At 38.5% G+C, this 17,770-nt stretch overlaps 1 protein-coding gene across 2 annotated transcripts in view; it reads right to left on the bottom strand.

Moving 5' to 3' along the window:
* Positions 1-16,398, bottom strand: part of NEDD4 (NEDD4 E3 ubiquitin protein ligase) — a 142,764-nt gene extending 126,366 nt beyond the window's left edge. The window contains exons 1-2 of one of the 2 annotated variants that reach the window (XM_061182090.1): positions 16,288-16,398; positions 2,527-2,600 (exon numbers count right to left, since the gene is read on the bottom strand). In XM_061182090.1, coding sequence (XP_061038073.1) covers positions 2,527-2,600; positions 16,288-16,332 — 119 coding nt within the window. In that variant the 5' untranslated portion in view covers positions 16,333-16,398. The remainder of the gene's footprint in view (positions 1-2,526; positions 2,601-16,287) is intronic. The other variant, XM_061182091.1, reaches the window with a different exon arrangement.
* Between the last annotated feature and the right edge of the window lie 1,372 nt (positions 16,399-17,770).

Genomic DNA, 17,770 nt, shown 5'->3' with positions numbered 1-17,770 from the left:
GCTGAGAGAGAGCTAATGTTTCCAACTATGATTGTGGAATTTTTTCTCTCTCCCTCTAATTCTGTCAACTTTTGCTTCATATATTTTCAAGTTCTCTTGGCAGGAACATACAACTTTATGATTGTTTTATCTTCTTGATGAATTTATTCTTATATTGTTGTGAAATATCTGGAAATAATTTTTGTGTTGAAATCTATTTTATCAGATATTAAAATATCCACTTCAGTCTTCACATGCTTGTTTGTATGGCTATGCATCCCTTCTCTTTCAACTTACCTGTGTCTTTATATTTTAAGTGCATCATTTATAGACAGCATTTAGTTGGGTCTTCTTTTTCAATCCATTCTAATAACTTCTACCTCATATTCACCTTAGTCCATCCATTCTAATAACTTCTACCTCATATTCACCTTAGTCCATTAATGTTTAATGTAATTATTGTTATGATTAGATTTAGGTGTATCAAATTATTACTAGTTTTCTATTCTTCCCTCTCCCCTTTCTCTCTCTCTCTCTTTTTTGATCATTTGTTCTTTTCCTGGCCTTTTGTTTAACTATTTTATTTTTTCAAGAATTTCATTTTAAAATTTCTGTTGCTTTTTAATCTATAATTCTTTACATTATTTTTTAGTGATTTATCTAGGTATTACAATATACATGCTTACTTTTTATTCCACTTACACTTAATATAGTACACTCTACTAAAAAGGTTCATAATGCATACCATCCCTGTCCTTTATGCTATAGTTGTTATATGTATTCCATCTATGAGACAATACAAAACAGTAAGTTGTGATATAAACAGGCATATGTTTTTTCTAAAAAATTATGATGAAAAGAGCAAAAAGTCTTTCATATGTTTCTAGATATTTACCATTTCTGATGCTCTTCATTCCTTTCTGAGGATCTGAGTTTCCATCTGATATCTACCTCTTTAGCTGGGAGAATTTCCTTTAGCTTTTATTATAGTGCAGGTCTGCCACTGACAAAGTCTCATAGTTTTCTTTTATCTGAAAATGTTATTTTGTCACCATCCTGAAGAATATTTTCACTGAATATAGTAGAGAACTCTAGATTGACAGCTATTCTATTGTTCCATTTTCTTCTGGCCTCCATAGTTTCTGGTGAGAAGTCAGTACTCAACTGAATTATAGGTCCCTTGTATGTAATTTGTCATTTTCTGAGTTTCTTCTGTCAGAATTCTGTCAGCTTGACTATTATGTGCCTCAGTATGTTCTTCTCAGTGTTTATCCTGCTTGGTGTTCTTTGGTACTATAAACTTGTGTCATTCATCAAATTTGGAAAAAATATGGCCATTATTTCTTCAAACAACATTTTGCCTCATTCTCTCTCCTCTATTTCTAGGACTCCAAGTACATGTATGTTACACTGTTCGATATTATCTAACAAGTCCCTGAGGCTCTGTTCATTTAAAAAAATTTTTAAATCTTTGTTTCTCTCTCATCTCCGGTTGGGAAATCATTTCTATTGATCTATCTTTAAGTTCAATTAATTTTTCCTCGCCATCTCCATTCTGATGTTAATTTCATCCAAGAATTTTAATTTCAAATATTATATTTTTCAGTTCTAGAATTTTCATTTTTTATGGTTTCTATTTCATTCCTGAGATTTCCAATCTTTTGACTTATTGTGAGCATATTTTCTTTTCTCTACTGAGAATGTGTTTCGTTTTCCTGGCTTTTTATAAATTATACAGCTTTGGATTATATCTTACACATTATAAATGTTAAATTGTGGAGACTGTGGATACTGTACTTTCTCTTTGATGAGAATTTGTTTGTTTTTATCATGTAATTAATTATCTTAGTTGGACAAGAACCACAAGCTCTGTTTCTTGGGCAGCAACCCTGATCTCTGTTCAGATCTTTTGTCCTCCAATGAGTTGTTCTGAATCTGCTATCATATGTGTGATTCAGGGTCAGCCAAAAATGTCAGTGGACATAGTTTGGGAATTTCCTCTCCAGTTCTTTCCCTTCCAGAATCCCCACCATTGTCATGTTTTCTTCAGAGTAAGTCTTCTGATTTCCCAGGCTATGAATATTATAATTTTTCCATGTTCTGATTCCATATGGCCTCAGACTAATTCATAAAATTGGAGACTCACTCAGTACAACTCCACACCTCCAAACATGGACTCTCCACTAGACTCTCTACCTGCTCTGTTCGCTCTCCACTGCCTTTAACTTGCTGGTTTTTATAATATGTTCAGAGTTTATGGTTGTTACCTGCAAAAGGATTCATCTGTTAGAATTTTACTGATTCTCAGAAACAGAACTCAATAATGTATCTTATAACTACCACTCTCAGTTATACCTTTGCCTAAGTTCACAAACTCTGCAATTCAGATGTCAAGGAATTTAGTAAACCACCAACTAGAAACATTATTCTACCTCATACAACAGCTTACTAATAATATTACTCATTTTTTCATCTAACCAAAGTTTGGAAAAGAACTAATTAATAAATACAAAGTTTTAAAATTACAACCCAACTTCTTACACTTACCTAGCTCCCAAGATATCCTTTTTGGCAAGGCCTATTCCAGCTATAACTTTTACCCTCACAATTTGGGAAGTTTCCTAAAATACAAAAATTTATATTTTATTTTCATATATTTATAACTTACTCAAGACACATTATCTTTATATATATATGTGTGTATGTGTGTGTGTGTATATGTGTATATATATATCTATATCTATATATATATATATCAAATAAGGTAACAGGATATTAAAATTAACTGGGAGAATCTTTTTCAGGAATTAATTTGATTAAAAGCTATATAAAGGAAAATAAAAACTATATTGTTATTTGTAATGACTTGATTATCTACAAAGAAAAGCCAAAAAAGCTAGAGCCAAATTGTAATAATGAGTAAGGATTTATCATTGCTTCCAAGAAAATCTAAAGCCAAATTATTGGAACTGATGTAGATTTATCATTGTTACTAGGTACAGGATAACACAAAATACAGAGTTCATAATCATTTGTAATAATTACTTAGGTAATTATTTTAAAAATCCCATTCAATAAACTATATATTAAATAAAACTATAATGTATTGATATTTTAATGTAGAAAACATTAAATTTCTTGGGTATCATAATAGTATTATGAGGTTTTATATAAGAATGTCTTACTTTTAAGAGATACATATTGAAGTATTTAGGGACAAAGTAAGATAAAGTCTGCAATTTACTCTTAAATGTCTCAGCAAATAAAAAGTTGAACATGAGCGTATGTGTGTGTATGGAAATAAAAGGAATAAGCAAAATGTTACCAATTTATGGATCTAGCTGATGGGTAATCAAGTGTTCATTATACTATTCTTTTTATTGTCTCATAGATTTGAAATTTTTCAAATAAAAAGGTGGGTAAAAAAATATTATAAAACAGAATGCACATTTTAAAAATTCATAAGTAAGCAAAACTGTTAGATACATTGAAATAAAATTAATAAAAGTCAAAAACCTTTATGGATAAAATTTATAAATTATTGTAGAAAATAAGAAAAATATAAATAAATAAAGAAATTCACTGTGTTCATGGAAGTAAATATTTAATATTATTATCTGTTTTCTCCAAAGTAAATTATAAATTCAATACAATTTCAACTCCCCTCCTTGAATTATTTCATAGATCTTAACAAATGATTCTAAAATTCATAGGGAAAAGTGAGAATGAGTAAAGAGGTAAACTATAGCATTTGATCACTATCTTATACTATATCTAAAACCAAATTGCAGATACATCAAATTCTAAAAGTGAAAAAGAAAACTTTAAAAATTTCATAAGATACTTTAGGATATTTCTGACATTGGAGTAGGACAGGATTAAAAAAATACAAACTCTAATGGAAAAAATTGTTAGATTTGACACTAAAATTATGTTTATATATTTCATATGGAAAAAGATGCCATGAACAAAATGAAAAGACAAGGGGACACACAGGGTGGAAATATCTAAAATATATACACCATGGACAAATTATGATTATCCAGATTATATAAAGAACTCCTAAAAGCCACTAAGTGAAGTTTAAACAACATAATACAAGAAATCATAGAGAATGGCCAATAAACACATGAAAAGATCCTCAATTTCACCAGTCATAAAAGAGACCTCTAGTGTAAGTGCTGCCAAAGCAAGCACAAGAGAGAACTCTAATACACTGTTGGTGGGAGTATAAACTGAAGAATAATTTTGAAGAGATATTTGGCAATATCTACTAAAAGTTCTAAATCAATAACCCAGGAATTGCACTTTTAGATATAACCCCTAGATAAACTCTCACTCATGTACACAAGGCCATAAGTACAACAGTATTCACAGTAGCATTTATAAGATCAACAAATGTGAAATAAATGTTGCCCAACAGAGAGCAATCTAACTGATTTTATTCTAAAATTATTCCATCAGCCAGAAGAATGGGGAAAAAATGTGGTATATACACACACACACACACACACACACAATGGAATACTACTCAGCCATATAAAAGAACGAAATTTTGCCATTTGCAGCAACATGGGTGGACTTGCAGGGCATTATGCTAAGTGAAATAAGTCACACAGAGAAAGAAAAATACTGTTTAATATCACTTATATGTGGAATCTAAAAAAAATACAACAAACTACTGAATAAAACAAAAAAGAAGCAGACAGATATAGAGAACAAACTAGTGGTTACCAGTGGGGGGAGGTAGGGAGGGGCAATATAAGAGTGTGGGGCACAAACTATTGGGTGTAAGATAGGCTCAAGGATGTATTGTACATCATGGGGAATATAGCCAATATTCTGTAATAACTAAATGGAAAGTAACCTTTTAAAACTGTATAAAAATTTAAAAAATAATAAAATTATTCCATCAGCAAGTAGTAGGTCATATTCCTTTCTGAGGAGAGATCTGGGTGGGGGAAAATATACATATCATAGGGTATTTATTTCAATCTTCTTCCATTTCTAAATACTTAGACCCACCCTTATTCATGGAGGTTTCATTGAATAAATATGATAACAGAAATATTCTATCAGCTCCAAAACTCAGATGACAAATTCAGATAACACAAAAATCCTTGACTAGAGATGCTAGATATTTTATAATTTTCTTCCATCACCAAATATAATTAAATATACAGCTGATCTTGCAAGTAAGAAGAGAAATCCTCAAGTATCAGAAATAAAGATAGAATTGAAAATCAGAGAGGAAAACATAAACTGAAATTTCAGTTTTCTGTGGGAATTGATTTCCAAAAATCTGAAGAGATTTACAGAACTACCATTTTTTTCCTGTAAGGTCATTGAATAATTAGGCCAATTAAAATATTCTATTGGCCCTACAGCTGAATTCTCCTATACCAGTTGACTGGAAAGTGGCTATACTTTATAGTAGGACTGATTCTGAAAATCAGAAATCTTTTCTCTGATGACTTAATAAGTACAATTTTTTTCAAGTGGTAAAGTATAATCAAAGGTGCCCTCAGCAAATAATCTTACCTTTTCTAAGTGCAGACAAGTGTTTATAATTTGTACATGACCTTAATTGAGGAAAGAAATTATCATACCCCTCTAAAAAAGTTAATCCATATTTGTGGAGCTCCTGACTTAAAAATCATCCGTGTTAGCCTCTACTGAAACTATCCCCCAGAAGTCTCCTGGAGAAAAATGTAGCAAGCATTAACTAAAAACAATTCCAGGGGATGATAACTTGCAGTCACAGATACATTTAACTTTTAAACTTTATCCTTGCATTTCCCACCACAAAGATGAGAACTACTTACTTTAGATGCTGTGGTTAAATGATGTAAAGCTACAGTGATTTAAGATTCTTTCAGAAAATTAAATAAGAAATCCCGCTTATTTGCATATTTGCATTCATTTAACTTCATTTTAGAAATTTATGCTAGAAAATTGTCCAAACAGCTCTCTTCAATCACATCCATAAGCAGAGATCACATCTCACATCATCTTTGAAAATGAAGGAGAAGAACATGTATGTTGCAACTAGAGACCAAACTCTTAAGTAATTTTAGAATCATGATATCAGAAGTATTATTAACAGAATTCTGGATAGTACTCAAATGAGTAAAAAAGAAACAAAAATGAAACATCTTTTCCTTAATCAAAACAGAGACATTATCCTCAAGCAGATCAGGGCTCTTCACTAAAGCTGGAATCTTCCCCTTCCACTCACAATACAGCTTTATTGATTTTTGAAAGCAAAATGGAAAGGTTGCAAATTGCAGGCAAAGATGTGTCATTTTCAGCCAAAAACAAAAACCAAGGAAGTTCATTAGCAGGAAACATTCACTGAAAGAAATTCTAGAGGATGTACTTCAGGCAGAAAAAAAGTTATCCCAGATGGAAAGTCAGAGGGGCAGGAAGAAATGAAGAAATAACAAGCAAAGAAAATGTTAACTACATGAGGAAAAAAATTATAAAAAACTAATAGCAATGTTAATGATGATAATGATGATGATGATGATGTGTGTATGCTCACACAGGCATTCAGTGAGTTTCCATTCCACTTGGGATCCAATACAAAATCCTTAATAAACGGCCTTCAGGCCCTGCCTGACCGGGTTCTGCTCTTCTCTCCTCTACAGATTCACCTCCTGATACCATCCCTCTCTCTCCAACACTCTAGCCTTCTTTATGTTCCTCTCCATTTCATCTTTTACACATGCAGTTCTATTTACCTAGAAGGCTTTTTTCCTCCACTGCCTGGCTAACTCCTATCCATCCTTAGTCTACTTCCTCAGCTTTTCCTCATACTCTCTCCCCTCCTCCATATGATTAGTTCTTTTCTTTCCTGTTATATACTTTTATCTTACGCTCCTTTTCCTTCAAAACATTTATAAAACATTGATGTGTGATTATATATTTAATGGTCCTCTCTCCCTCTAGGCTGTAAATTCAGTAAAGTCTGCTGTCCATTGTTATAGCCTCACAGCCCCACTCTAACACCTTACATATAGTAAGAGTTCAACAAATATTTGTCAAGCAAATACACAATTCAAGTACTTCATAGGTCCACCTAAAAGCTACAACAACAACAAAAAGACAGAAGATCTGGAAGAACAGAGGAACAATTACAAGTTAATTTTGCACATGTTCCATTCATCATCTTCCTGAGAAAGAATCTCTTCTGTTAAATTCTTTTATTTGAGCAACTATTTGCAGTAGGACAGAGGAAAGACCATGTCTTTGTTGCAAAAGAGTTCTGGGTTTCGATCCCAGATCTGCTATCTACTGAGATAAGTCCTTGAGCAAATCACAATCTCAGATTTCCTATCTGTAAAATGGGGAGAGCATTATCTAGTTTTGCAGGACTGTTATGACAATTACAGCCAAAGCATTGAGAACACAGAACCTGGAGCCCAGCATATAGCAAGCATTCAATTAAAGGCAGCTATGATTATATTTCAATTGACTCTTTTACTCTGAAGGAGGATATCTTCATTAAGGCATCCATATGCACTGACATGATTGTTTGTTCACATTACTCTCTTCATTGCCCCAACATGGCTCACACGAGGGAAGCCAGACATTTGGGTCAGGCCAGGAGGTTATGTTGAGCTACAGACATATTTATTCCATAAAAGTCTTATCAAAACCTTTTTCCATTTGTCTATGCTGTGTCTTCCTCCTGTCATTTACCTGCAGACCTCTTAACCTTATATTCATTTATCCTCTTAAAACTTCGACAGGATTGAGATGGGAACCAGACTAAATAGAAGCTTCAAGAAGGAAGAGGTCCGTAACATTGATTCAGTAGAACAATGGGTTTAGCAATTCGAATCAGCAATCTTACATGTCTCCAGGTGCTGTAGAAGATTCTTAACAACAGACATAGCTACAAGACAGGCAAATCAGCTGACTTAAATATCCTGCTCTACATTAAAAGGACCATACACCATGATCAAGTGGGGTTTACCCCAGGAATGCAAGGATTCTTCAATATATACAAATCAAACAATGTGATATACCATATTAACAAACTGAAGGATAAAAACCATATGATCATCTCAATAGATGCAGAAAAAGCTTTCGACAAAATTCAACACCATTTATGATAAAAAACTCTCCAAAAAGTAGGCATAGAGTGAATTTACCTCAATATAATAAAGGCCATATATGACAAATCCACAGCCAACATCATTCTCAATGGTGAAAAACTGAAACCATTTCCACTAAGATCAGGAACAAGACAAGGATGCCCACTCTCACCACTATTATTCAACACAGTTCTGGAAGTTTTAGCCACAGCAATCAGAGATGAAAAAGAAATAAAAGGAATCCAAATCGGAAAAGAAGAAGTAAAGCTGTCACTGTTTGCAGATGACATGATACTATACATAGAGAATCCTAAAGATGCCACCAGAAAACCACTAGAGCTAATCAATGATTTTGGTAAAGTAGCAGGATACAAAATTAATGCACAGAAATCTCTTGCGTTCCTATACACTAATGATGAAAAATCTGAAAGAGAAATTAAGGAAACACTCCCATTTACCACTGCAACAAAAAGAATAAAATACCTAGGAATAAACCTACCTAAGGAGACAAAAGACCTGTATGCAGAAAACTATAAGACACTGATGAAAGAAATTAAAGATGACACAAACAGATGGAGACATATACCATGTTCTTGGATTGGAAGAATCAACATTGTGAAAATGACTATACTACCCAAAGCAATGTACAGATTCAATGCAATTCCTATCAAACTACCACTGGCATTTTTCACAGAACTGGAACAAAAAATTTCACAATTTGTATGGAAACACAAAAGACCCCGAATAGCCAAAGCAATCTTGAGAAAGAAAAACGGAGCTGGAGGAATCAGGCTCCCTGACTTCAGACTAGACTACAAAGCTACAGTAATCAAGACAGTATGGTACTGACACAAAAACAGAAATATAGATCAATGGACAGGATAGAAAGTCCAGAGATAGACCCACGCACATATGGTCACCTTATCTTTGATAAAGGAGGGAAGAATATACAATGGAGAAAAGACAGCCTCTTCAATAAGTGGTGTTAGGAAAACTGTACAGCTACATGTAAAAGAATGAAATTAGAACACTCCCTAACACCATATACAAAAATAAACTCAAAATGGATTAAAGACCTAAATGTAAGGCCAGACACTATAAAACTCTTACAGGAAAACATAGGCAGAACACTCTATGACATAAATCACAGCAAGATCCTTTTTGACCCACCTCCTAGAGAAAGGGAAATAAAAACAAAAATAAACAAATGGGACCTAATGAAACTTAAAAGCTTTTGCACAGCAAAGGAAACCATAAACAAGATGCAAAGACAATCCTCAGAATGGGAGAAAATATCTGCAAATGAAACAACTGACAAAGGATTAATCTCCAAAATATACAAGCAGCTTATGCAGCTCAATATCAAAAAAAAAACCCAATCAAAAAATCAGCCATAGGGGCTTCCCTGGTGGCGCAGTGGTTGGGAGTCCGCCTGCCAATGCAGGGGACACGGGTTCGAGCCCTGGTCCCGGAAGATCCCACATGCCGCGGAGCAGCTGGGCCCGTGAGCCACAATTACTGAGCCTGCGCGTCTGGAGCCTGTGCTCTGCAACAAGAGAGGCCGCGATAGTGAGAGGCCTGCGCACTGCGATGAAGAGTGGCCCCCACTTGCCACAACTGGAGAAACCCCTCGCACAGGAACTAAGACCCAACACAGCCATAAATAAATAAATAAATAAAATTAAAAAAAAAAAAATCAGCCATAAAAAGAAACGAAATTGAGTTATTTTTAGTGAGGTGGATGGACCTAGAGTCTATCATACAGAGTGAAGTCAGAAAGAGAAAAACAAATACCGTATGCTAACATATATATATGGAATTAAAAAAAAAAGGTTCTGAAGAACCTAGGGTCAGGACAGGAATAAAGATGCAGATGTAGAGAACGGACTTGAGGACATGGGGAGGGGAAAGGGTAAGCTGGGACGAAGTGAGAGAGTGGCATGGACATATATATACTACCAAATGTAAAATAGATAGCTAGTGGGAAGCAGCCGCATAGCACAGGGAGATCAGTTTGGTGCTTTGTGACCACCTAGAGGGGTGGGATAGGGAGGGTGGGAGGGAGGCGCAAGAGGGAGGGGATATGGTGATATATGTATACGTATAGCTGATTCACTGTTATAAAGCAGATACTAACGCAATTATACTCCAATAAAGATGTGAAAAACAAAAAATCCTGCTCTGAAAGATGTCAAAAACTTATGCCAGATGACCTGTAAGTGACAGGGCCAGAATTACAACCTAGTCAAATTCCATTTTTCCTTTTTTTTTTTAAAATTTATTTATTTATTTTTGGCGGTGTTGGGTCTTCGTTTCTGTACGAGGGCTTTCTCTAGTTGCGGCAAGCGGGGGCCACTCTTCATCGCGGTGCGCGGGCCTCTCACTATCGCAGCCTCTCTTGTTGCGGAGCACAGGCTCCAGACGCGCAGGCTCAGTAGTTGTGGCTCACGGGCTTAGTTGCTCCGCGGCATGTGGGATCTTCCCAGACCAGGGCTCGAACCCGTGTCCCCTGCATTGGCAGGCAGATTCTTAACCACTGCGCCACCAGGGAAGCCCCCAAATTCCATTTTTTATACCCCTGCTCACCCTAAGTGATGTATTTAAAAGGTGCCTCTGAGATTCTATTTCTATGTGACATATGAATTGCTAATAGTTAGCTGTTAAAAAAGACTGTAGTCCTTTCTCCTCTTCTCTTCCTGGTGCAGAGGAGTCCATGGCAGGCCTGAGGCAGAGTTTGGGGGAAGCAGGGAGTTTCATGGAGATGCATGGTCAGCATGCCCACCTGCATGGGGCACTGAGGCAAAGAGGGAGGTGTCATACAGAGAGGCTTCAGGAGCATGCCCACTGGCATGGGACTCAGAGGAGAGGAGGAGAGTGTTGCATAGACATACACAGCAGTACTCCCACTGGCACCCAACGATGCAGGGAGCTGAAAGTGGGGTGCAGAAGTGCAGGCAGAGGAGATACCTGCATGACTGGGAAATTAGTTACACCAAAAACATAAGTAAATGGACTGAGCACATAAGTAAATGTACTGAGGATAATGAAACTCAGCATTTTCATTTTTAGAGGAGGTACTTATGACTAGAAAGAACCCTGAAGTACAATATTAGATTTGAATTGGACATACTTATATGAATTAATTATTTTTAGATATATGAATAGAGATTGATACAGAAATAGCTATAGATTTATGTGTTGACATATATGTATATATGTGTGGCACACACATACATTTCAGCTCTCTTTGCTGAGATGGCTGAAGAGCAACGGCATCCAGTAGCACTGAGCACAGGGAGCACACACATCTTGGCTTCTAAAAACCATTTCCTACGAAATGTAATCAATGTTTCTAGGAGAAATGGCTGATCCCAGACAGTGCTGGGCCAGGCAAAATACAAGAGGATCTTGGAACATCTTCTGCCAAAAAGGTAATGAAGAGTTCAAAGAAGGATGCGGACTTGTCATAAGAACATAGGAATCTCCCTGCAAGGGCTTCCACTGGCCAAACTGAAATAATTTGAGCCATAAAATATTTAAGGATAGAAATTAATTACAACCCATTGAATAAGGTGGGATTCTACAAGTCCATGCTGATACAAATAAATAAATAAATGGATAAACAAATGGCCAAGAAAGGGAAGGCTCTTCTTACACAGAATGCCAATTAATAAAAATGGAAATAAAAAATAGTAGCATTTGTTTCAGGTGGAAGTCATCATCCATGGGTAGTAAAACCAGTGGATGGAGATCTGATGAATGAGGGATAGGATACTAGCATAATCTTTGAATATGTCCCCACAAAATACCAATCAATTATAAAGGGAAAAACGGTGATAATACCAAGAAGAAACCTGGCAGACACCAAAATTACCAAGTGATCAAGGTTATCATCCACAGTCATGAGACAAGCCAAAATCATGTACTCCCAATATGATACACTGAGAAGAACACAGTATTATGTCTGTGATTCCTGCCCAAAAAGTGTGGCCTTGACATGATCATCAGGAAATAGTAAACAGATCCAGGTTGAGGAACATCAATAGGTTATACAGCCTGTACTCCTTACAACTGTTAAGGATAAGAAAGCCTGAGGAACTGATACAAAGTACATGCAACATACACTCCTAGATGGGATCTTGGACCGTGAAGGAAGAAGAGAAATTATTAGCACACTGGTCAAAGATTGAATGGGATCTATGGATTGGATGGGAGTGTTGTAACACTGTTGACTTCCTGGCTTAGAGGGCTGGATGGCTGTTATGCAGGAAAGCATTCTTGTTTTAGGAAAATACACACTAGAGTATTTAGTGGTGATGGGGAATCGTGTCTGCAGATTGCCCTCAAATAGTTCCAAAAACACTAATGAAAATGGCAAAAAAAAAAAAAAGGGTTATGGAACAACTGTGGTGAAATATCAACAGTTGGAGAATCTGCTTTAGGAGGATTTGGAGTTCTTCGTACTGTACTTCCAAATTTTCTGTTGGTTTAAAATAATTAAAGAGCAAACTATTAAAAATAAACTATATTATATCTACTTCTTTGTTCCCATGGAAACCCACAAAAAATACTTCAGAATGATGCTGGAATTAAAAAGTTGCAAAAAAGCCGTAATGGCAAAAACAACACATGAAAGATTGGGTTAGATACTAACGCAGTTGGTGCACACACTGTGCTTCTCCTTCTTTGTGTGCAGTGAATATAGGCTGGGAACTTTGTTCTCAGGCTCAGGACAATGCCAGGACAGGCAGGGTCTGCTTCTGTTCAGTGTTAGTGGGTCTAGAAGTGTCAGAATATGCACTTCTTTGTTACCCTATTTCTTATGCATTGTCGTAGCTGTCAGCATGAGAGGCATCCATTCTTCCATATGTGCAAACTCTACTCCCAAATTGGGATGGAGACTCAACCCTTTCCTCTTTATTTCCTTCCTTCTTTTCCTTGTTTCAGTCAGGTTTCAGTTGTCAGAAACAGAAATTACTCTACATGTTTTAAGAAGAAAGATGCTCATACAGGGAATTAGGTGCTTCCAAAATTGTTAGAAGAGCTGGAGAGGCAGGCTGTAGGCTGTGTCTTCAGAGGACCCGAAAACACCTCAGAACTGGCCTACCCAGGAAGCTGCTACATGTACCCGAGTCAGAAAGGTAGGTAATCAGGAGCCACCACCAGATCTGTTGATTTTAAGAACATACCAAATCTAGACCGCTATTTCTGTAACTTCCTATCAATACCCACAAAACAAGTTACAGATACTGAAACACTTTTGTAGAAAAACTCAATGTCTACATGACTACGCTTGTCAGCAGAAAAAACCAAGGAAACAAGAAGTTATGCCCCACTTCATTTTCACCTTCTCAATCTCAAGTAGGTGCACCTCATTGGGAAACCTATTTCACCTCTTTCCAGAATGCTAAGTGCAAGAGAGTCTGGGAAACATGGTGTTTAGCTTTCCAGCCTCTGCATAACAGGGAAGTCCACTGAAATGAAGGGGGAAGGGATGCTGAATGGCAGGCCCCATATCTACCACACTTCTCCTCACCACAGCTGAGTGGGAGTTATCCTCTACTGCTAATCCCAAGAGACTGTCAGAGCAAACTTGGTATAAATTATAGTATACTACTTGCTTAGTTTGTTATTCTTTAATGGCAAAATTCTGTACATGGAGCCAGGACCATCTCTTACTCAAAGACACATATGTGGAAGAAGTGCTAAAACCCACTCAAAAGTGAGAGAGAGATATAATGACCTAAATTTTGGCATTCTTCAACACCAATATGCTCATACAGTGTGACTCAGGGGCTCTTCAGTATATACTGGTTAAATTACACTTCTCTCACTATCTTCTATCCCATTCCTATTCATTTTTCTTTGTTTCAGTTTCAAATTTAAAATAAGAATCATCTCTTTTTGCTGTCATATCAAACCTATCTTACTTATAATCACTAGTCTGTGAGTTTTAGAAAATGACATAGCTGCAGTGTTTTTCTTACAAAAAAAGGAAGGGGGGGGGTTGCTTTTCTAAGCCCACTTTTACTTTTGTGATAGACCAGAAAATAAAAGGCAAGTGATAGTGATGAGATGGCGACCTCTACCAGAAAACAAATGATTTTTGTCTTTCCCACTAGACTATGAGCTTCTCACAAAACAGGCAGATGCGCTTTCTTCTGTGTACCTGGTGCCTAGCATACTGCATGATACAGAACAGACAGCTGAAACACGTCTGTCGAATGAATAACCCAAATTACAATGGAAGAAGTAGAAGATGACACTTCATCATCATGTCTCTTATCTTCCTATCTCACTCTCTTCCTCAACGTGGAAAAAGTGAACAGTGGGAGCGGGAGGGAAATTTGAGTCATGAGACTGACAACCGGGACCCCCACCGTGTGAACAGAGTGAAACTGCCCAGAAGTACAAATCCTTCATCCAGTTCAGGAAAACCTCATTTCAGAGGGCCCTTAGTCCCAGATGCTTACTGACCACCCAGCAACTGGCATGATTCAATTTATCTCAACTGGGCAGAAGAGTGATGTGAGAAGCAGACAACTGAAAACAGATCTGTACAGAGAAACAGAGAGAGAAGATGCGAGATGCTATGATCAGTTGGCTCTGCTGGAAGAAGGTGAGATGAGAAATCTGGAATAGCAGAGCCTACCTCTGAGTAGTAACAACAACAGAGAAAGAAAGTTCGAGGCCAGCCTGATTGGGTTGGAGGCCAGTTTGAGATTATCTGCATTGAACAACTTATTGTAGCAAGCAGGGAGATAGGACTGATAAGAAAGCTATCATAGGTTCAACACTGCATTATTTTCCTCTGATCTCTTCTACAGAGCAATAATGGAACATTAGCTAGAATATTATCTTCAGCCATAATATACTGACTGTCATTCCTGAGGGATTGCTGAGCTGCCACCATTTGTCCACCATCACTTTGTTTCTCTTCTGGTAGCAATAACTAAGAAATTAACTGCATCACATAATCATTCTCAAAACGCTCGGAGATAACTTGCTTGCATCAACAAGTTGCCCACTGTTTATAAACCAAGAACTTTCAAGAGAAATGTAAATGACACTTTATAAAAGACGATTTTTGAAGATACCAAGTTACTAAGAGAAGGCACTATTACAACACTATTAGAAAATCTAAGCAATCAATCTAAATTAGGCTGAAGGATTTACAGTTAACTGGGTCTAATCCTGATAACAGGTACATGTGACAGTTTAGTCAATGAACAAGAATGCTTAAAATTTTTCCCCAAACTTAATTTGTCACTGTTAGACTAGATAGTCTTTCATTTCCCACCCATTCCCATTTTTGAGACAATCACCAATAACACAGGGAAGCCACATCTCACTTAAAATGTAACTACTCTTTACAAATAGCCTTATTTTTAATAAGCGTAAGGCATAACCAGCCTAAGTTATTTAGCTGAAAAGAGACAATTCTCAAATCACAGAATTTTGAGTGAACAGCTGTGGGAAGTTCTTTTAAATATTTATACTTTTTGGCTTAATTTTTAAAATATCAGTGAAGACCAGCGAAACACAGCGTGAACTTTCCACACTTGACACTTGCTGCCAAATAGAAGGGGAAAAAAAATCTATCTGCCTGCTTTCCCATCCCCGTCTCCTGTAAGGGGGTTTAAAAGGACTTCAGATGAAAAAGAAAAAACCCAAACAGCTAATGACAATTCTCTTGTTAAGTCTTCAGGTCAAAGTCCATAAAGTTAAGCCCAATGGGCCTCTCTGCCAGAGCAGGCTAATCAACAGCCGGGATGCTAAGCTCCAGGGAAATTCGCCCCGCCCCACCCCCGCCCGGAGCTCACGCACACTCGGCGGGGGGTGGCAGGAAGGGGCAGGCGGGGTGCTGCGCGTGCCCCCGCGCACTCACGCCGCTGGCTGACTAGCCCCCCTCCTCATCACTTCCTGAAGGAAAATGACAAGGAAGGCGGCGGTTCCAGGGAAGAGAGGGGTGTAGAGTCTACACGCTCGCGAAGAAAATGCGGCTCCCTAAAGCAACCCCCCCACCCCACCCGCCTGCGCGCGCCAGGCAGCCCCAGGGGTCCCCACGGCGCCTGGCGCGCTCCCGGAGCTCGCGCAGAGGGAGGAGGGCGGTGACAGCAGTCCCTCTGGCCGCCGCCGCCTCCTCCCGTCCGGCTGATGGGCAGCGCGATGGGAAGCTCGCCCCGCAGCCCCGCGGCCCTCGCACCTCGTCCTCCGGGACCCCGAACACCTCCACCGCGCAAGTTGCCATTTCCGAATGGTTCCAGCAAACCGGACGCGCTCGCCCGTACCCAGAGAGTGGGAACTGTAGTGAGGAGGAGAGGGAGGAGAGGGAGGAGGCGGAGGAGGAGAGGGAGGAGGCGGGAGGAATTGGAGGAAGAGGGGGCGGTGTTCCCCTGGGCGCACAGCGCCCCCAGCGGCCGGCCGGTCGGCCGGCGGCAGTGGCACGAGGAAACAGGGCGGGGAGGGCCGGCCGCGCCTCCGCAGCGGCGCGCGTCGTGGAGCTCTGGGCGTGGGCACCGCGCGCGGTGGGAGAACGTGCGTGCTGGGGCTCGGGTGGGAGGAGTGTGCGCGGCGCGGGCGCGCCTTCCGTCCCCGCGCCAGGAGGCTAGTGGCTGACGCGGCTGCCTCTGGGAGCCAGGCCGACTCCAGGGCATTGCGCCGAGCCGGCAGTGGCGCCCGGAGGACGTCCGCCCTTCCCCGGGGAAACAAAGCTGCGGCTCTCCTCGGCAACAAGTCTCACTGAGATCCGCCCCAGAACTCGGCCTCTGACTAGCCACCTGGGATCAGGAGAGCTTAATGTTAGCCTCTCCACAAAGTAAAAATCAGACCGCTTTTTTGTCGGTTAAGGCTGCCGATTCCAATAGAAGCTGGACCTTGAGACGCCCAGGCAAAGCCCAGCCTGAGCATGGTAGCAAACGGGGAGGCCTGTAGGGATCGCATCAGTCTTGGACTCAGGATCTGAAATTCTCTCCTTGTGATTTGTAAACACTGTACCAATCAATGTTTCCTGTCATATGGTCTGTCCATCTTTAAAGCCTACCAATAACGTCCAGCCTCCAGGCTTAACGCTCTAAATCTGCTTAGCTAAGTAAGCCTTGATCTGCAGCACCACTGGAAGGTAGAGAAGAAGGGGGAAAATAAACTAGGACCTCCCGTGCTATGGAATAATCATGCTTATTTTATAGTCATGTCTGATGGGGTTTATAGTTCCACAGTCACAGGAAGACTCTTACCAAATAAACCACCCAAAAAGAGAATGGGGAAAATGATAAGCACGCATTGTGTAAGCCAGAATTAATATCTTGTCCTTTTCCTACAGTTGCAGAAATTTGCAAAACTCTAGAATCTCAAAATCTAATTTAAATTTTCCATAAGCAATACAGAATAAACCATTTAAAATACCAATATTATTGGTTTGTTGTATAAGATTTTGTTGTACTTTATGTTTGGCAAGATCCATTTAATTTGTGTTATGTATGAAAATTCGATTAATACATCATCCAAACTTTATCATCTGTATTAGGCAGAAAGAAGTGGCAATTAAGTAAACATGAATGTAAAATTCCAGAAAGGTCAGGAACTGTTGGCTTAACTAAATTTAAAAAGCTATCATAGTATTAATGTCTTTGTTTTATAAACTGTCACATACTTGTGTTTTTTAGTAGGTTAGGAGTAAAATCTGAAAA

This window comes from Eubalaena glacialis, chromosome 2 (assembly GCF_028564815.1).
Source record: "Eubalaena glacialis isolate mEubGla1 chromosome 2, mEubGla1.1.hap2.+ XY, whole genome shotgun sequence".
Taxonomy (NCBI): domain Eukaryota; kingdom Metazoa; phylum Chordata; class Mammalia; order Artiodactyla; family Balaenidae; genus Eubalaena; species Eubalaena glacialis.
The sequence above is the reverse complement of the archived record's forward strand: the minus strand, read 5'-3'. Positions and strand labels throughout refer to the sequence as shown.